General features: G+C 40.9%; 1 protein-coding gene across 9 annotated transcripts in view; it reads right to left on the reverse strand.

The window, feature by feature from the left end:
• Positions 1-21,393, reverse strand: part of LOC133658908 (alpha-tectorin-like) — a 60,853-nt gene that overhangs the window by 12,845 nt on the left and 26,615 nt on the right. For 7 of the 9 annotated variants that reach the window (XM_062061411.1, XM_062061409.1, XM_062061412.1 and 4 more), the window contains 8 exons: positions 17,427-17,503; positions 17,288-17,361; positions 14,729-14,947; positions 14,585-14,653; positions 14,425-14,518; positions 10,481-10,577; positions 10,147-10,381; positions 1,067-1,238 (listed from right to left, as the gene is read on the reverse strand). In XM_062061411.1, coding sequence (XP_061917395.1) covers positions 1,067-1,238; positions 10,147-10,381; positions 10,481-10,577; positions 14,425-14,518; positions 14,585-14,653; positions 14,729-14,947; positions 17,288-17,361; positions 17,427-17,503 — 1,037 coding nt within the window. The remainder of the gene's footprint in view (positions 1-1,066; positions 1,239-10,146; positions 10,382-10,480; positions 10,578-14,424; positions 14,519-14,584; positions 14,654-14,728; positions 14,948-17,287; positions 17,362-17,426; positions 17,504-21,393) is intronic. The other 2 variants (XM_062061417.1, XM_062061418.1) reach the window with 1 other exon arrangement.

Genomic DNA, 21,393 nt, shown 5'->3' on the forward strand with positions numbered 1-21,393 from the left:
CCATAGCGTTACTACTCGAATGAATTCTTCATTTATCACTCCAAGCGACGTGTGTACGTTTTACAATATAACTAAAACAATTCTTACTTACTAAACCGTCCCATGTGTGATGTCTGTAGGAGTGTTTTCATGCATTGTCTCGAGAATCGAACATCTTGCAGACAGACTCAAAAAAGTTTATAAATGTACCTTAGGAGCAAAATTTACACCAATACATATTATCTAGTCCAGTTATTCTCAAACTAGTGGTACGCCAAAGAAACACTAGATTGAAATAGTGTTTTATTTTCCCTATATTCAAACAGTGTTACTGTTCAAATTGCGTGTAATGTTACAGTGACCAAAAATCTCAAATATACTGGTTGATTAAAACCTTTGATTTGAATGACTACTTAGGCCTACTATGCCGCTGTAATTCAATGTTGGCCATTATGGCAGTACTTGGAGCACCACGTTTTTTCTGAGGTGGTACTTGGTGAAAAAAGTTTTGAGAACCCCTAATCTAGACCAGGGATTCCCAAAGAAGACTGTAACTATGTATTGTAAATGGAGTATAATTGTTGTTTGTGCCTGGTGTGTAATGTTACAGTGGCCAAAAATATGAAATATTCTTGTTAAACAAAAGCTCTGCCTAGTTTTTAATGAACACTTGCTACTGTATTTTAATGTTTTTTTCTGAGGTGGTACTTGGTGAAAAAAGTTTGAGAGCCACTGATATAGACCACGAAGAAGGGTTTTAAATGTAGATTTAAATCACCATATGTCCTTTTTTAACTGTATAAACAACAGTACCGTTGTATTTTAATTACAGTAATGCACTGTAAAAAACACTGTAAATTCTGGCGACTTCGACACCAGTTTTTTGTCAAATCTACAGATTTTTTTTCAAATCTACAGATTTTTTATTACATTTGCTTCGAAATGACGAGCTTAAGCGAGAAGTCGAGTAGCGTCTCAGCACTGTTTGTGGTCCGCTTTAGAGCTTCCACTTCATTGAGAAGGACTGTTGTACAAAGGTGGGTTAGGTGGCAGCTAAACGAGGAGATCCAGGAGGAGGAGAACCAACCTGCAGTGGTCAGGGCCCCAGGCGTGTAGATCTGAGCCGTGTATCCGTCGAAGGACACGCGGGTGTGGTTGCCGGTCACGTTCACGTAGGCCGACACTCCACCTTCGTCCTTGGACAACGCCACACCGTACGCCGTGGCGTTATTCGTCACGTTCATCTTTACACCGTTGACCTGCGTCACGGCAGTAGTCACACGGGAATACGGAGGGTCAGTATGAAAAAAATGTAATCAATAACTGACTTATGTGTCATTGGAATTAAATACATACACATACTATTAAATGTGTCACAAAGTAAAAGTATATTTAATTAAAAAAATATTTATTAGATCATGATTTAATAAATAAAATGTATACAATTTAATAATAAAATAAATGTGATTATTTCATGATTTATTGAGGTATTTATTAATTTTATTTAATACGTTTTATCTGCCAAAGTCAGTGGGAGGTGTACTGTTCCATGTCTTGGTATGAAAGTGTGGAAATAACTCCGACAACTTTAATTAATTCCTCTACATGTGAATAAATGTCCTCCTTTGTTCAGGTTATGGATTTTTTTTAACTGCTACATGCTTTGGGTCAGCAGGTCTTGCTTCCACACACTCAACAGTAAGGGAGTCAAACGAATATTGATTTTCGGAAATATCTTGATTCTTATATGAAATGATTCTTAATCAATTAAAGAAAATCAAAAATCCATTTTTTTAAAAAAAAATTTTTTCTTTTTCTTTTTTTTTAATCTGTCCTGTCCAGCCACTCAGACAAATCATAATGTTGATGTAGATGATCTATATCTGCCTTATTTGTATTTGACTTTATTAAATGTTTATCGAGAGGAGACAGATGAGGTGGTTACGCCATCTGGCCAGGATGCAACCCAAACGCCTCCCTGGGGAGAAGTTTAGGGCCACGTCCGACCGGTAGGAGGCCACGGGGAAGACCCAGGACACGTTGGGGGGACTTTGTCTACCGGCTGATCTGGGAATGCCTCGGGATCAACCGGGAGGAGCTGGACGAAGTGGCTGGCAACCTGCGCCTCTTCAGCGCTGCCCTAGTGGCTCCCTGGAGCTTTTTCAAAAATATATTAGTTGTTTTACTATGGTTTCTGCAGGAGAACAAACATGACACACACCTCCCTAATTGTTAGATATCCCACTGTTTATATTAAACATGCTTCACTGATGAGTGTTTGGCGAGCGCCGTTTTGTCCTTGAACTCATCGCATTTGTGTGGACTGTGACGCAAAAATGTGTTTACATGTACAACTTTCTTTGACGCTGCCACAGAAAGATGTGTATAAAACACTTCTTTGTCTCATTTTGTCCACCAAACGTTTTATGCTGTGCGTGAATGCACAAAGGTGCCCTAAAATATCTACTACCAGCAACTTCAAAAAAGTACCAGTATTAGCAGTTGTGAGACTTCCACAGTTTGCAATCATTGGACTAGATTCCTGTTAGCCCCGCCCACTGACTTTGATGGCTGAGTTTGACAGATACAATCAATTTATAAAGAACTAACACACATGTTTATGAAGTAATTAAATACATTGTTAAATCATGAAATTATTATTAACCATGAAATCAATGATTCATTAAATGATTAAATTAGGGATGTCCCGATCCAGGTTTTTGCACTTCCTATCCGATACCGATGTTGTTTTTGCACTTCCGATCCGATACCGATACTGGCCTTATCCGAGCATGTATTAAAGTTTAAAGTTATTTAGCCTACTTAGTTGTCAGATTCATGTTGAAAAGGGTTTTAGTACTCTTGATAACAACTAGCCAGCTGAATTAGGTGAGTTTGAATAATACACAATGGAGATGTTGACGTGCGGAGTTTCAAACACTGTTCATTTTCTAGCAGGGGACTTTTCAAATGATGCTACATATTAGCAGTAATGCTACTTTTTATAGCAACGCTTTTGCCCCACACTTGACAAATTACGGTTGTCTGTTCGACATATTCCCACTTGAAGCCAAACCACCGCCAGACGATGGACCCCCTGCTGTTTTTCTTGGGAATTAATTAATTCTTCCTTCATTATTACCGCTCACACGGCTACGCTAGCATCACAGCTAACGTTAGCCATGCTGCTACCTCTCTGCTGGGAGAGTGCGTATACGTATGTGACGTATGACGTGACAGTATGTGACGTGTGTAAGAAGGTGCGCTTGCTGTCTGTGAGAAGCAGACACAAGAAGGAGTGGAAAGAGCCTGTCGTGTAATGCCCGCAGCTAAAAGCAACTGCGTGAGGACGTATACTCCACTGTGTTGAAGGTGTGCTGGAAAATGCGGAACGGAAATTAGGGAGCAGCAGAAAAGTGGAATGTATTATTTAAATCGGTGCGTTGGAAAACACGGACCGGAATTTTTTTTAAAACTGGATCTGGATCGGCATTTTCCCATGCCTTGCCGATACGCGTTTTTTGGCAAATATCAGCATCCGATCCAAATATCGGATCGGGACATCCCTAGATTAAATATTTAAAGTTAATCAAATGATTAAACATTAAACAAATATGTGTACCATAATTCTACAGTACATAAATTAATTCTGGGGTGGCAATTCTTGTTGCCCCCCGGCTCAGAGCCTGCATGTTGGAGTTCAACCCGGTGGACGAGAGGGTAGCTTCCCTCCGCTTTCGGGTGGGGGAACGGGTCCTGACTGTGGTTTGCGCTTACGCATACCCACCCTTTTTGGATTCGCTCGAGGGAGTACTTGAGAGTGCTCCCCCGGGTGATTCCCTCGTTCTACTGGGGGACTTCAACGCTCATGTTGGCAGCTACAGTGAAACCTGGAGAGGCGTGATTGGGAAGAATGGCCGCCCGGATCTGAACCCGAGCGGTGTTTTGTTATTGGACTTTTGTGCCCGTCACAGATTGTCCATAACGAACACCATGTTCAAACATAAGGGTGTTCATATGTGCACTTGGCACCAGGACACCCTAGGCCGCAGTTCCATGATCGACTTTGTAGTTGTGTCGTCGGATTTGCGGCCTCATGTTTTGGACACTCGGGTGTAGAGAGGGGCGGAGCTTTCTACCGATCACCACCTGGTGGTGAGTTGGCTGCGATGGTGGGGGAGGATGCCGGACAGACCTGGCAGGCCCAAACGCATTGTGAGGGTTTGCTGGGAACGTCTGGCAGAGTCTCCTGTCAGAGAGAGTTTCAATTCCCACCTCCGGAAGAACTTTGAACATGTCACGAGGGAGGTGCTGGACATTGAGTCCGAATGGACCATGTTCCGCGCCTCTACTGTCGAGGCGGCTGATTGGAGCTGTGGCCGCAAGGTAGTTGGTGCCTGTCGTGGCGGTAATCCTAGAACACGTTGGTGGAGGGATGCCGTCAAGCTGAAGAAGGAGTCCTATCGGGTTCTTTTGGCTCATAGGACTCCTGAGGTAGCGGACAGGTACCGACAGGCCAAGCGGTGTGCGGCTTCAGCGGTCGCGGAGGCAAATACTCAGATATGGGAGGAGTTCGGGGAAGCCATGGAAAATGACTTCCGGACGGCTTCGAAGCGATTGTGGACCACCATCCGCCGCCTCAGGAAGGGGAAGCAGTGCACTAGCAACACCGTGTATGGTGAGGATGGTGTTCTGCTGACTTCGACTGCGGATGTTGTGGATCGGTGGAGGGAATACTTCGAAGACCTCCTCAATCCCACCAACACGTCTTCCTATGAGGAAGCAGTTCCTGGGGAATCTGTGGTGGGCTCTCCTATTTATGGGGCTGAGGTTGCTGAGGTAGTTAAAAAGCTCCTCGGTGGCAAGGCCCCGGGGGTGGATGAGATCTGCCCGGAGTTCCTTAAGGCTCTGGATGCTGTGGGGCTGTCTTGGTTGACAAGACTCTGCAGCATCGCGTGGACATCGGGGGCGGTACCTCTGGATTGGCAGACCGGGGTGGTGGTTCCTCTCTTTAAGAAGGGGAACCGGAGGGTGTGTTCTAACTATCGTGGGATCACACTCCTCAGCCTTCCCGGTAAGGTCTATTCAGGTGTGCTGGAGAGGAGGCTACGCCGGATAGTCGAACCTTGGATTCAGGAGGAACAGTGTGGTTTTCGTCCTGGTCGTGGAACTGTGGACAAGCTCTATACTCTCGGCAGGGTCCTTGAGGGTGCATGGAAGTTTGCCCAACCAGTCTACATGTGTTTTGTGGACTTGGAGAAGGCATTTGACCGTGTCCCTCGGGAAGTCCTGTGGGGAGTGCTCAGAGAGGATGGGGTATCGGACTATCTGATTGTGGCGGTCCGCTCCCTGTATAATCAGTGCCAGAGTTTGGTCCGCATTGCCGGCAGTAAGTCGGACACGTTTCCAGTGAGGGTTGGACTCCGCCAAGACTGCCCTTTGTCACCGATTCTGTTCATAACTTTTATGGACAGAATTTCTAGGCGCAGTCAAGGCGTTGAGGGGATCTGGTTTGGTGGCTGCAGGATTAGGTCTCTGCTTTTTGCAGATGATGTGGTCCTGATGGCTTCATCTGGCCAGGATCTTCAGCTCTCGCTGGATCGGTTCGCAGCTGAGTGTGAAGCGACTGGGATGAGAATCAGCACCTCCAAGTCCGAGTCCATGGTTCTCGCCCGGAAAAGGGTGGAGTGCCATCTCCGGGTTGCGGAGGAGACCCTGCCCCAAGTGGAGGAGTTCAAGTACCTTGGAGTCTTGTTCACGAGTGAGGGAAGAGTGGATCGTGAGATTGACAGGCGGATCGGTGCGGCGTCTTCAGTAATGCGGACGCTGTATCGATCCGTTGTGGTGAAGAAGGAGCTGAGCCGGAAGGCAAAGCTCTCAATTTACCGGTCGATCTACGTTCCCATCCTCACCTATGGTCATGAGCTTTGAGTTATGACCGAAAGGACAAGATCACGGGTACAAGCGGCCGAAATGAGTTTCCTCCGCCGGGTGGCGGGGCTCTCCCTTAGAGATAGGGTGAGAAGCTCTGCCATCCGGGGGGAGCTCAAAGTAAAGCCGCTGCTCCTCCACATCGAGAGGAGCCAGTTGAGGTGGTTCGGGCATCTGGTCAGGATGCCACCCGAACGCCTCCCTAGGGAGGTGTTTAGGGCACATCCGACCGGTAGGAGGCCACGGGGAAGACCCAGGACACGTTGGGAAGACTATGTCTCCCGGCTGGCCTGGGAACGCCTCGGGATCCCCCGGGGAGAGCTGGACGAAGTGGCTGGGGAGAGGGAAGTCTGGGTTTCCCTGCTTAGGCTGCTGCCCCCGCGACCCGACCTCGGATAAGCGGAAGAAGATGGATGGATGGATGGATGGATAAATTAATGACATTTAATAACACTATGTATTCAAATCCAATTATAAATAATTGATGACACATTTGGTTAATTTATTAAAATATGTGTTGTTTTTTTAGTTTTGTCCCCTTTGATTGTACATGAATTAATCAATTTTAATGCTTCTGTCACCACTTAGTCATACAGCAGATATAAATGCTTATTCTGGACTAAAGAAACATTTTCATTTTCTTCTTGCATGCATTTAATGGCGTTGAGGTCCCTCTGCTGGCCAATACGTGTAAGAGCACCTCCTCACTGTCATTAAAGGCCTACTGAAAAGATTTTTTTTTATTTAAACGGGAATAGCAGATCCATTCTATGTGTCATACTTGATTATTTCGCGATATTGCCATATTTTTGCTGAAAGGATTTAGTAGAGAAAATCGACGATAAAGTTCGCAACTTTTGCTTGCTGATAAAAAAAGCCTTGCCTGTATCGGAAGTAGCGGGACGTCACAGGAGCTAGTATTCCTCACAATTCCCCGTTGTTTACAATGGAGCGAGAGAGATTCGGACCGAGAAAGTGATGATTACCCCATTAATTTGAGCGAGGATGAAAGATTCGTAGATGAGGAACGTTACAGTGAAGGACTTGAGAAACAGTGATGGACGTATCTTTTTTCGCTCTGACCGTAACTTAGGTACAAGCTGGCTCATTGGATTCCACACTCTCCTTTTTTTATTGTGGATCACGGATTTGTATTTTAAACCACCTCAGATACTATATCCTCTTGAAAATGAGAGTCGAGAACGCGAAATGGACATTCAGTGCCTTTTATCTCCACGACAATACATCGGCGAAATGCTTTAGCTACGAGCTAACGTGATAGCATCGTGCTTTAACTGCATATAGAAACAAAAAAATAAACCCCTGACTGGAAGGATAGATAGAAAATCAACAATACTATTAAACCGTGGACATGTAAATACACGGTTAATGCTTTCCAGACTGGCGAAGGTTAACAATGCTGTGCTAACGACGCCATTGAAGCTAACTTAGCAACTTAGCAACGGAACCTCACAGAGCTATGCTAAAAACATTAGCTCTCCACCTACGCCAGCCAGCCCTCATCTACTCATCAACACCCGTGCTCACCTGCGTTCCAGCGATCGCCAGAAGGACGAAGGACTTCACCCGATGCGTTTGGCAGCCCGGAGACGTTGGAAGTCAAGGTGAGGTCGGCGGCTAGCGCTCCAACAAAGTCCTCCTGGTTGTGTTGCTGTAGTCCGCTGCTAATACACCGATCCCACCTACAACTGTCTTCTTTGCAGCCTTCATTGTTCATTAAACAAATTGCAAAAGATGTCCAGAATACTGTGGAATTATGAAATGAAAACAGAGCTTTTTGTATAGGATTCTACGGGTACCATAACTTCCGTTACTCTGACTTCGTCACGCGCATACGTCAATATACCGCGACGTTTCAGCCGGATATTTCCCGGGAAGTTTTAAATGTCACTTTATAAGTTAACCCGGCCGTATTGGCATGTGTTGCAATGTTAAGATTTCATCATTGATATATAAACTATCAGACTGCATGGTCGGTAGTAGTGGGTTTCAGTAGGCCTTTAAAACAGTTGATTATCTTTTTTTTTTCTTCCCCACAATATCATCTTTATTATTCCAAATTTAAATAACCATCATCCCACCTTTAAATACCGGCAAACTTATAAGTGATACATAAGACTTTGAGCACTCTACATAATCAGTTTAGTGAATTTTTTTCCCAACAGTTAATCAGTTGTGAAATTACTTACTTAATCATAATATATTTTTATAGTCAAACTGTGTTGAAAACGTGTGTATTAAATTTGGAAAAACAGCAGCTTTATCAGGTAATGGACCTCAAATTTAGTCAATTGGCATTTCATGCTTCATAAAATAATCGAGCAACATACAGTCTTTAGATTTTTTCTAATAAAAAAATATAATGTTTACATTACACGATATGGCAGGGATATCCAGACTACGGCCCGCCGACGTCTTAAATTTGGCCCGTGAGATGTCATGAGTTTAAAAAAGAAACTCACCCACAGGGAGATGGCATTCATTTTGACAGCTTGACAATTTTGATGCTGTTATTATGTCACCATCTAGTGGACAACGTTGGTAATACAGATCAATGACCTTTAATTATACTCTGAATGGACATTTGTGCAGCCTTTACGTGTATGACCCACTGCAAACAACTTTCGCTAGTCATGGTCCCCCCAAAAAATACAAAAAAATATTTTTATATATATATTTTTATATATATATATATATATATATATATATATATATATATATATATATATATATATATATATATATATATATATATATATATATATATATATACATGTACATATGTATATATATACATACATGTACATATGTATATATATATATATATATATATATATATATATATATACATACATACATACATGTACATATGTATATATATACATACATGTACATATGTATATATATATATATATATATATATATATATATATATATATATATATATATATATACACACATTATATATATATATACACATATATACATACACATATATACATATATATATACATACACATATATACATATATATATACACATATATATATACACACATATATACATATATATATATACACACACATATATACATATATATATATATATACATATATATATACACACACATATATACATATATATATACACATATAGGTATATATATATATATATACATATACATATATATATAGATATATACACACATATATATACATATATATATATATATATATAGATACATACACACATATATATATATATACACACATATATACATATATAGATATACACACACATATATATATATAGATGTATACACACACATATATACATATACATACATATACATATATAGATATATACACACATATATATACATATATATATATATATATATATATATATATACATATATATATATATATATATATATATATATATATATATATATATATATATATATAGATATATACACACATATTTATATATATATATATATATATATATATATATATATATATATATATATATATATATATAGATATATACACACATATATATACATATACATATATATATATATTAAATAACATATATTATATAATTGATATACCTATATTTGGCCCTCGACCAAAAGTTTGGACAACCCTGCAATATGGTATGTTTAGAGGTAAAATATACATATCCAATTTGCTGGATTTGTGTGTTGCGATAATAAATTAAAGCTTTCTGATATTTATGAGAGAAAACAAATAAATCACATTAAAAAACACAATGGTTTTGATTTTTTGTATGCTTTTTTTTTTAGATGGCAAATAATGAGAACATTGATGATGCTTTGAAAATGATAAAGAATGTGAATTCAAGCGATCTGGAGCAGCTGGGTGAAGATGATGACGACAAATGTTAATTTTATGTTTAGAAATAACATGATAGATATTTCTGTGTATTGCATTATGTTTGGGCTTGTCATACAAATAACACAAAAATAATATTTTGTGACCGGCTGTGTCAAATATGATACATATTGAAAATCATACACGGAAATTAAATTTTGTTCCGCTCAGAAGGACACATAAAAGATCCATTTTCAAATAATTGGAATTTTCTGTCAATGAATTAGTGGTTCAGGCTTCAGAGGGTTAAGTTATCCCAGTGAAGAAATGCTCCATGTTTTAGCAGAACTTCATTGCGGCGAAGTCGGAAGCTCACCTTAACCTTCCTGCTTTGCCCCAGGTAGATGGCAACATCCGGACCATCCAGGTGGATGACGACGGCGTCCAAAAACATCACATCTTTGCGGCGGCGTTCCCTAAAAAGGCCCGACACCTGGAAGCCTGTGTCTGAAAACAAGGTGTAAGCGCAGTGGTCCTCCACCAAGGCGGTGTCGCCATGGTGATCGATGATGGTGGAGGCTGTCACTGTGCATATTGCGTCTTTTATGCAGCTGTCAAAGGAAGGGGACGGAGGACGGGTGACATTCATCATCATTAGCGTAAAGAAGTAGAAATGACCACAAAGAAAGTGGTTGTTTACACGTCAATACCTTTCATTGTTATAAGAGACCATCAGGGTGGCGTCAATGCTGCATGTGACCAAGGTGTCGCCGTCACAGGTTGTTGTGTTAGATGCGTACGCAGTTCCTGCAAAAACCAAGACCAGTGGTAGGCCGTAAAAAAATGACCAGGGTTTCACAGAATTTGACAGAAGTTTTTTTTAACAGTGAAAAATACAATTTCACAGAATTAACCGTTCACAGTAAAATACTGTAATCATACCACAACAAAATACTCAAAATTCAAACTGATTTGTCTCTTAAAGGCGAACTGCGCTTTTTTGATGGAATATTGCCTATTGTTCACAATCTTCATGAAAGATATGACGACAGATGGATTTTATAAAATGCATTCTAACTCTGAATAAAGAAAAGTTTGCTTACAGAAGAGCCAATGGGAGGTCCTCTATTCCGCCCATAAAAAGCCAATAAATAATCATGTAAATAGCGCCAACAATACTCCATTTATATTTGGTGACTTGAACATTAACAAAGTATGAATTATATTGTTATTATAAGCACAAAGGCAGACAAACTATAACGTGATCACGAGCTTGTGTGCCAATGTTGACATGATCGACTGATCAGCTGCTTGCTCATTTCCTTGCCCGTCAAACTTTATTATAGAACATAAATCATGCCTCTCACCTGGATAGTAGAAGGCTGAGGATGTATAAGTTGGTAGACTTTGACAGCCAATTTAGACCCAAAAATGGCGAGAGCAACACGAAAAGACGGAAGATTATGAGTAATTTTTAATCTAAAAGGGAATACATGAACATCCTAGCACTCGGCATCCTGATGACAGCAAACATTGTACAGTAATTGATGTTTTATTATGTTTGTTGGCTCTCATGAAGTCTGCAGTGAGTAATAATCAGTGATGTTGGGGGGGGGGGGGGGGGGGGGGGCGAACGCTGTGATGCGTTTTCTAAATTGATGCAGTGCATATGCTCAAAATGATCAAAATACGTAAATATTAAATGTTGTTATGAATGTTACTACATTACATATATACTTAGATCATGCATATAGAATCTTTAATGGAGGTGTTTAGATGCTTTTTTAAGGGCTTTACAGGCAGAATAGAGCGACACTCATAGGCTCCATTGTAAGCGAACTTTTGATCGCATTTATTTCCGTCGTCTTATCTTTCATGATGATTGTGAGCGATAGGTAAAATTCCAATAAAAAAGAGCAGTTCCCCTTTAAGGTAGTGTTATGTCTCCATGGTTTGACTTCACATTTTCGAGACTTATGCAGATCCCAAATACACAACAGCAGGTTGCTCCAGGTAAGAAATAATAGTGCGACTTTAAGCGCAAAACTTGTGACTCAAGTGGAGAAGCTGTATTTTCATTAGCATTTAAAAATTTTTCACAGTTTATTTAGGAAACATTCATTATTATTATTTATTATTAATTTAGGTAGAATTGTTGCAGTATACCGCATTTTACGGACTATAAGGCGCACTTAAAATCCTTTTTTTTCCTCAAAACTCGACAGTGCGCCTTATAACCCGGTGCGCCTAATGTAAGGAATAAGTTTGGTTGAGCTTACTTAAGTCGAAGCTATTTTAGTTGGTACATAGTGTAATGATAAGTGTGACCAGTAGATGGCTGTCAAACATAAGAGATAAGTGTAGGCTGCACTATGATGGCAATATGACTCAAGTTAACAACACCAAAATTGTATATGTTCCCTTGAAAATATAGAACATTACACACCGTTCTCCAAAATCTATCAAAATGTTTTAGTACGACTTTGGTAAACTATGAAGCCGCACCGCTTGATGTGCTTCAACATAGGAGTATTATTATGGTGTGTGTATATGGTAAGACATATTTTTTGGCGTTTTGTTTCGCAATATTATGCAAAAGCAACTTTTCTTACCTTCTGGTACCTGCTGATCTGTATTTGAGATCTGCATAAATCCTAATAAATTGCGCGCGTCCGCTTTTGGAGTTCGTGCTGACACTTTTTCTCTATCTTCTTGTTATGAGACATTCATCCTCCGCTGTTGCCATTTCTAATATAAAGTAGTGTAAAGTTCTTACTTATATCTGTCAGTAAACTCGCCATAAAAGCGCTAAAACATACCGGTGTAGTGAGTTTACATTATTCAGCCAAGGAACTTTATTTATTAGAGAGTTCTAGTCAGACGGTTTTACACGGGACACATTTCCGGTGACGTTGTTTCCGGATGAGGAGATGCTGCTCCGTTATTGATTTAAGTAAAGTCAGAATGTCATTAAAACAGTTAGCTCCATCTTTTGACACTTCTTCCACTCCCGTCCTTGCACACTACACCGCTACAACAAAGATGACAGGGAGAAGACGCTGTCGAAGGTGAGCCACATAAATAAGACCGCCCACAAAACGGCGCATCCGGAAGCGACTGTCAGAAAGCGGCTTGAAGATGATCTGTAAAATATAATCTATGCAACATTTTGAGCAAAGAACGACCATTACATGTTATGTAGACCACAAGGAAGTGTTTTACATTTAAAAATAGTAATATGACTCCTTTAATGCGCCCTATAAACCAGTGCGCCTTATATATGAAAAAAGATAAAAAATCGACCATTTATCGGCACTGCGCCTTATAATCCGGTGTGCCCTATGGTCTGGAAAATACGGTATTTGATTTGCATTAATTTTGTAATCGGCCTCACCAAAGTCATGATAATAATCTTTGTGATTATAATACTTTCACATTATTTGACACAGTTTGTCCTGTTAAACTGTAAGTAGGTCAAATATAATTAGTGAATACCATTAACATCAAGACTAAATTACTAATTGAGTGTTAATATTCGAGTGGTCCCGGGCCCCTCTGTAGTGGAAAAGTTGGGTCCCGAAATCAAACAGATTAAGAACCCCTGTTTTCCATAGACTATGTTGCACACTGTTGTCGAGTAGGTGGTGGTATGCTGTTACACATCCATCCATCCCATCCATTTTCTACCGCTTATTCCCTTCGGGATCGCGGGGGGCGCTGGAGCCTATCTCAGCTACAATCGGGCGAAAGGCGGGGTACACCCTGGACAAGACGCCACCTCATCGCAGGGCCGCTGTTTCACAGAGTAATTAGCAATAAATTACAGCAATCCATTGTGACTTAACTGCTCTGCCGTTACAGTAAATTGCTGTCAAGATATTTTACAGTGAATTACTGTAAATTAGCGGTGTCAAACTCATTTTAGATGGGGGGCCACATGGAGAAAAGTCTACTCCCAAGTGGGTCGGACTGGTAAAATCACGGCACGATAACTTAAAAATAAAGACAACTTCAGATGTTTTTCTTTGTTTAAAAATAGAACGAGCACATTCTGAAAATGTACAAATCATAATGTTATTGTTTTTTTTTTTACACTTCCATGTTGCAGTTAATAGTATTCTGTCTTTATTTGTTGTTATTCATACTTTCTAAATAAATTATGAAGCAATCATATTCATTTTCAATCTATCAAGATAAAAAAACAATATCCAAATCAAATTACAGGATGTTATTTATGTAGTTTGCTCATTTTCCTCAACTGGTGCACTAACATCATCCATCCATCCATTCATCCATTTCCTACCGCTTGTCCCTTTTGGCATCATGTGGTTTATTTTTTTTACATATGCAGCATAATCTACAAACTTACAAATAATTGCTATTGCGACATCTAGTGGACACATTTGGAACAGCAGTTCCTTTCATTCAAAAATTTCGGCTCATTTTTACACTTAGCAAACTCATCCCGCGGGCTGTACGTTTGACACCCCTGCTGTAAATCTTACTGTGAAAGTTGTGCTATTATTAGCCAGTATAGTGCTGTGAATGTACAATGAAAAGAAAGATGGCCTCCATTGTTGCCACGACAACTGACGGGCGAATCCAGACAGTGATCACTACGATCTTGACGAAATCACCCTTTGGTCCCGCTCACCTTCATGCGTACAGCCGCTCAAACTGACAAAGACTTCAGGATCGGAGGACATCCATTCATTCAAAACCTTGCCGTTAACGTGAGCAGTGGCGAACTGTGAAGAAGCAAATATTGCGTCACGCACACAAGCACACACAGAGCGTCAACCTTGCGCACTCACCAAAATGCGTCCGGCGCTGTCAAAGCGAGCCACCGCTTGTGCGCCAAAGGTGCGGAGGGTGACATTCATCTGCGGACAAACGTTGGTGAGAAACGGCGGCTTTCCGACATGTTAGCGGTGACGACGGAGGCGAGCGCCACTCACGGTTGTCTCGCCATTGACGTCCACGAGGAAGATCACTATTTGGCAAGACGACGTTCCCACGAGTTCTGGCTTGGCTTGGTGAAACGCTGAGCCGGCGTTGGCCACTTGTAGGTTGACTTCCACGGTCAGCGATGTCGTCGTGTCGTTGACGACGCTGATGCATTTGTCTCCCATGCTGCCGTCGAAACAAAGGTCGATCACGCCATTGCTGATGTTCGTCTGTTGGCGAAAGGACTCTTCATTAGTTACGCCGTCTAATGTCATCCAGTCAGAGGTGGGACGTCAGGGCCAGCAAGGCCTTCTGTGCTGGCCTAATCATGATCATAAATTGATAAAAGTTAATTTTACTTTGTCATATTAGGCTCCAGTGTTGCGGTTTGTACGTCAGAGCTTTTATCCAATCAGAATTCAGTTAGCTTGCTGCCAGCGCTAAGTGAAATCTGCCGGAGGCCTTCTGAATCAACAATGCGGCGGTCTGTTCAGTGTAGATTAACGGGGCGCATACAGTTGATAGACAGTTGCGATAGCCAATCAGACCACGAGTTGTTGACAGCGGACCTCCCTAGGTTGCCACATGTGGAACCGTTGAACGTGACATTGACGCATTCTGTGATTGGATACCCACTTGTGAGTCACAAGTGAGTATCCAATCACATTGAGGGAAGTTCTGCACAAATCAACCGAGTCACATTGGATCCAAACTTGGCTAGCGGAGAAATCGGTTATCGACTCCCTTTTTTTAACTCACGATGGCCGAAGGAGAGGAAACGTTGATTAGAATGTGGATATATACTTGCAAGGCCATTTTCAAGAAGGACATTGCAAGAGAAGCTCGATCTCAGGACGTGGGCCGACCCCGACGCTAGCTAACCTGCCCCAGCCGGTGAAAGGGTTCGTCCGCCACTTTCGATCCAATCAACCAACTATGAGCGGTTCCCCTGGCTTACAGCTTCCGATGGGTGCTGCAAATTCCATTTATCCATCTTCTTCCGCTTACCCAAGGTTGGGTCGCGGGGGCAGCAGCCTATGCAGGGAAGCCCAGACTTCCCTCTCCCCAGCCACTTCGTCCAGCTCCTGCCGGGGGATCCCGAGGCATTCCTGGACCAGCCGGGAGACATAGTCTTCCCAACGTGTCTTCCCGTAGCCACCTACCGGTCGGACGTGCCCTAAACACCTCCCCAGGGAGGCATCCAGGTGCCATCCTGACCAGATGCCCGAACCACCTCATCAGGCTCCTCTCGGTGTGGAGGAGCAGTGGCTTTACTTTGAGTTCCTCCCGGATGGCAGAGCTTCTCACCCTATCTCTAAGGGAGAGCCCCGCCACCCGGCGGAGGAAACTCATTTTAGCCGCTTGTACCCGTGATCTTGTCCTTTCGGTCATAACCCAAAGCTCATGACCGTAGGTGAGGATGGGAACGTAGATCGACCGGTAAATTGAGAGCTTTGCCTTCTGGCTAAGCTCCTTCTTCACCATAACAAATCGATAGGTCCGCATTAATGAAGAAGCCACACCGATCCGCCTGTCGATGTCATGGTCTACTCTTCCCTCACTCGTGAACAAGACTCCGAGGTACTTAAACATGAATGTTCCGACAATCAAGCTGTGCAGCTCATAGCTTACCAAAGTCGTACTAAAACATTTTGTTAGATATTTGAGCGCCATGTGTAATGCTCTATATTCTCAATGGAACATTTAAAGTTTTGGTGTTGCTTGCTTACGTGTACTCGCTAGCGTCATTTATTGAACAGACATCCACTTGCAGTCCACACGTATCTCTTATGTGTGACTGCCACCTACTGGTCACACTTACCATTACACTATGTACCAAATAAAATTGCTTCAAGGTCGGTAAGCACAACCAGAATGAATACGTACATTAGGCGCACCGGGTTATAAGGCGCACTGTCGATTTTTGAGAAAATAAAGGGATTTTAAGTGCGTCTTATAGTCCAAAATGTACAGTACTACTGGCTGTGACCATGGAAACACTCAGTTCCCTTTACATTTATGTTATTTTGCTTTCCAATCTGTGTTGAACATATAGCACACATCTACAATCTGTACCGCCGTTTCTGTAATACAGAAGGCGGTGGACCATCACAGCACCGTTTGGAATGATCCAAACACAAGAAAATGCTTATTGAAAGATGTGTTTTCATATAGGAGAACAGTTATAATAATCTTATTCCTAAATGAAAAAACAAATGGCGATAAAATTATAAAATTTAAAAAAAGCCAGCAGACACCAAAATGTAGCAGTTGAATTTGTTAAAATCAGCTCCGTAAAACATCGAGCAACTATAAAATGATGTTGCTGAAGGATTCTATTTGCATCTCCTCCTCCTAGTGTTGTGGGATTATGACGATCAGCATATATTCTGCATATTCATGAAGACCGACACGCTAAATGGATTGCGCTCCTTGTTCCGTTCACTAGAGCGACACAATCCTCTGTTCACAAGTTTAGTAAATCAGCTTTGCGTGTGCTTTCAGGTTTGCACCTGTTTTAGTACACGCAAACCTTTAGTAAATCAGGCCCGAAATGTGGTCCCACTCACGTATAGCGTGTCCTGACTCTCTCCGTAGAACTGGAGGGGACACATGCTGATGTTGTGCACCTCAGCTGCTGAACCTGCACACCGTTAGCATTAGCCGTTAGCAGCAGCAAGAACATTGAGGAAGTGACAGGTGTTTTACCTGGCAGCTGGCTGAGTGCGGCCATGACGACCAGGAGGCGGAACATTGCGGGAGGAGACCGATCAGAGGACAGAGAGCTGCAGGACACATGGCACACGTTTGAGTTGCGGATCACAAGTTTAAGACATAGACGAAGATGAAGAAGAAGGAAACGAAGAAGATGGAGACCAAAGACAAGAAGACATTTTTTTTTAACAACAATCCACACCTTTCTTTCTGTTCCAAACACAACATACACAAAACTAAATGGTCACTAAATACACATTATTACAGTATACAATCAGCACATAAACTAAAGGCAATTAGAATATATCAACATCAATGTTAATCCCCTGCATTAGCTCTTGTTTACTTGTTTTTTTTTTACTTACTTTTGTTTGTGCACCACTGTTTGTTTGTTATTTGATTGTCTTATTACATTGTATATGTGCTTGCCTTATTTACAGTATTGTACACTTGTTTTCTCTATGGTTGACAATAAAAAAAAGAAAGAAAAAAAACAGACAAATACGAAGACGGTGATGACAAAGGATAAAAAGGAAAAGGGACCGAAGAAAAATAATTTGATGACAAAGAGGAATAAAAAGAAGAAATAAAAGAACAAAAAAGACAAGGAATTAAAAGAAGACGAAGAAAAAAACATGACGACAAAGAAGATGTAAAAAAGTAAAGACTAACGCAAAGGAAACAAAGAAGAAGAAGAAAACAAAGAACTGAACTAAGAAAAAGGGAAAAAAAGGAATAAAAATAAAAGAGGAAAAAGAAAGCGATGAAGAAGAAAATGACAAAGAAGTAAACGACAAAAAAGAAACTAAAGAAGACGGAGAAGAAGGGACCCAGAAAAAGAAAACAGTGGCAAAAATGTCAAAGACAAATGAAGAGAAGGACGAAAAAAGACTATGGTAAAGAAAAAGATAAAGAAGACAAAGATGAAAAATAAAGAATAAAGGTAACAAAGAAGAGGGGAAAAAAAACTTAGAGGAAGAAGAAAACGAAGAAGAAAAAGAAAACCAAGAAAGAAGAAGCCAAAGACGAAGAGGGTACCAAGAACAAGACGAAAACGAAGACAAACACAAATGAGAAGGAGACCAAGAAAAAGGAAAAAGAAGAATAACGAGGAAGACGAGTAAATGTTAGAAAAAGACAAAGAAGAAGGAAATGAAAAAGAAAAAGAGGAAGAAAATCAAAGAAGAGAAAATAAAAGAAGACAAATCTGAATTAAACAGAGAAAATAAAGAACAATAACACAAAGAAGAATCATAATTTCCAGTAAGTGTGCGACATCATCAATAGATTGATGACAGCAATACATTGAATTAAGATTTAAGTACACACTTATTGAAGCAGGATCTAATTACACACTTACTGGATTAAGATCTAAATACACACTTATTGAATTAAGATTAAGTACAAACTTATTGAATTAAGATCTAAGTACACACTTATTGAATTAATATCTAAGTACACACTTACTGAAGCAGGATCTAAGTACACACTTATTGAATTAAAATCTAATTACATACTTATTGAAGCAGGGTCTAAGTACACACCTATTGAATAAGATTTAAGTACACACTTATTGAATTAAGATTTAAGTACACACTAATTGCATTAAGATTTAAGTACACACTTATTGAAGTGTACCACTGGAAGTATTTTATCCGTGACACAGCTGCAGTCTATTCGCCTAGAGACTTTTTTAACGCTTTCTAGAAGGTTGGGTTGCGGCTCACGTTGGCCCGGCAGCATTTCTCTCATTGACGTAAACTCATGATGCTGAACGGGTTTCACCTGTCCATATTCCAGGCATGCTTGACATTTACCTGCAGAATTCAAATATCGTGAATATTTGCTATGACGACGCGAGAACAGGCAAGGAGCAGACCGCCACAGGTGGAGGTGACATGTCTAACATCAAGACAAAGCCTTTAAGGGACCTCAGGTTGACTCTCTTCATGGTGGACTCTGACAAAGGGACGGACAAGTACTTCAAGACACGTTGTGGACCACCGGAAGTCTTTTATGGGCTCAACTGTGTTGTCCTTAGCAACAAACTTTGAATTGTCTCACAGTCGACATGGATTCCAATAAAAGAAGAAGACAGCAGTAATTAAATAGAAGAACGCGCTCCAGGCTGACACGAGTCAAAGAAGAATGTGAACGTCTTCAAATTGATTTGGTGGAATGTCACTGAGCTGGAAAGACACTCAGGAGACATCTAAAGTCTTCTGCGAGCTTCTACTCCACCACCACTTCCATGAAACCAGACCTGAAGGACAAGTTCCTCCATTCTTAAAATACATTGTTTTATCATGGGACGGCATGTCTTTTTGGAAAGAACCCAGAACAGGCCCAAGGGTTCTCATTGGGGTGAGCCGATCGATCCAAATATCGATAATATACACACCAACGGTAGTCTCAGTATCAAATCCATACCAGCATGATGAGATTCGTCTGCCTAATAGAGTTCATTCCATACCAACATGTGTACTCTGGAGTTGTCAGATTGTACCTTCAAGGCTCTACTGGAGTTTATTTTTCTGGACACAATGTACCAGGAACCTCCTCTAACAGTCACACCAATGAGGTCAAAGTACAATAAAATGTGTCTCCATTGACACAAATGGGCAATCTGTACTGCTTCCAATTGTTGATTCAGAATTCGATTCAGAATCGATTCTCAATTCAATTCAACTTTTGTGATAACATTGGGTGCCAGTTCTATGATTAACTACATTCCTCCATAAAATAGATAAACAGCTCTGATACATTTCTGTACTACTTTAAAGAAAACTGGTTTTGTTTAGCAAAATTTTACCCAAACATTGAATAAAGTCAAATACAAATAAGGCAACAAGGGAAGTATCCAACACTTCTCTTTTCTAAAGTCAATCTGTACAGCAGATATAGATCATCTACATCAACAATATGATTTGTCTAAGTGGCTGGACAGGGAAGATTTAAAAACAAATATTTGATTTTTTTTTAAATCGATTAAGAATTGAAAATACGTATATTTGTTGACAGCCCTACTTCCTGGACATTCCTCAAGTAGATGTAAATCGTACCTTACTGTTTTGTCCCAATTGACTTTATAGTAAAACAACAATAACTAAGTGGTAAATCAAGCCCGGTTATAGAATTTGTTAAAATCTAAGACGACTCAGAAGTGTTTTTCCTGAACAACGTATTCATCAAATTCATTAGATGAGTGGATCGTATTTGTGCGGGTCGGTTTACGGCAGGAATGTGAAATGCACGGCTTGTCAAGGTCAAGTTGATCAAGTCTGTGAGTCTAACATGAAAACTAGCGCTGTCAAACGATTACATGTCTAGATAAGTTTAATCACATTTTTGAATTTTGATCAATAGCGATTAATCGCAAATAAATCAGATGCTTGCATTAAACAAATTCTCTCTTTAAAAAAAAAAAGACCCCGATGTTTTCACACAAATGCGATTTTACAGTCAGAATGTCAGACCTGAATACTTTTTAAATGTCCTTTTTTTGCTGTTTGGTCAATAAAAGTTGTGTGATTAATCTGCATTTACGCATGATTAATCGCATGAGTTGACGCTGCCCTAATTACAACAACATTCTTTAAAAATTAACATCCATCAATCCATCCATCTTCTTCCGCTTATCCGAGGTCGGGTCACGGGGGCAGCACCCTAAGCAGGGAAACCCAGACTTCCCTCTCCCCAGCCACTTCGTCCAGCTCTTCCCGGGGATCCCGAGGCGTTCCCAGGCCAGCCGGGAGACATAGTCTTCCCAACGTGTCCTGGGTCTTCCCCGTGGCCTCCTACCGGTCGGACCTGCCCTAAACACCTCCCTAGGGAGGCGTTCGGGTGGCATCCTGATCAGATGCCCGAACCACCTCAACTGGCTCCTCTCGATGTGGAGGAGCAGCGGCTTTACTTTGAGCTCCCCCCGTATGGCAGAGCTTCTCACCCTATCTCTTCGAGA

Source organism: Entelurus aequoreus, linkage group LG10, assembly GCF_033978785.1.
Source record: "Entelurus aequoreus isolate RoL-2023_Sb linkage group LG10, RoL_Eaeq_v1.1, whole genome shotgun sequence".
In the NCBI taxonomy this organism is placed as follows: Eukaryota; Metazoa; Chordata; class Actinopteri; order Syngnathiformes; family Syngnathidae; genus Entelurus; species Entelurus aequoreus.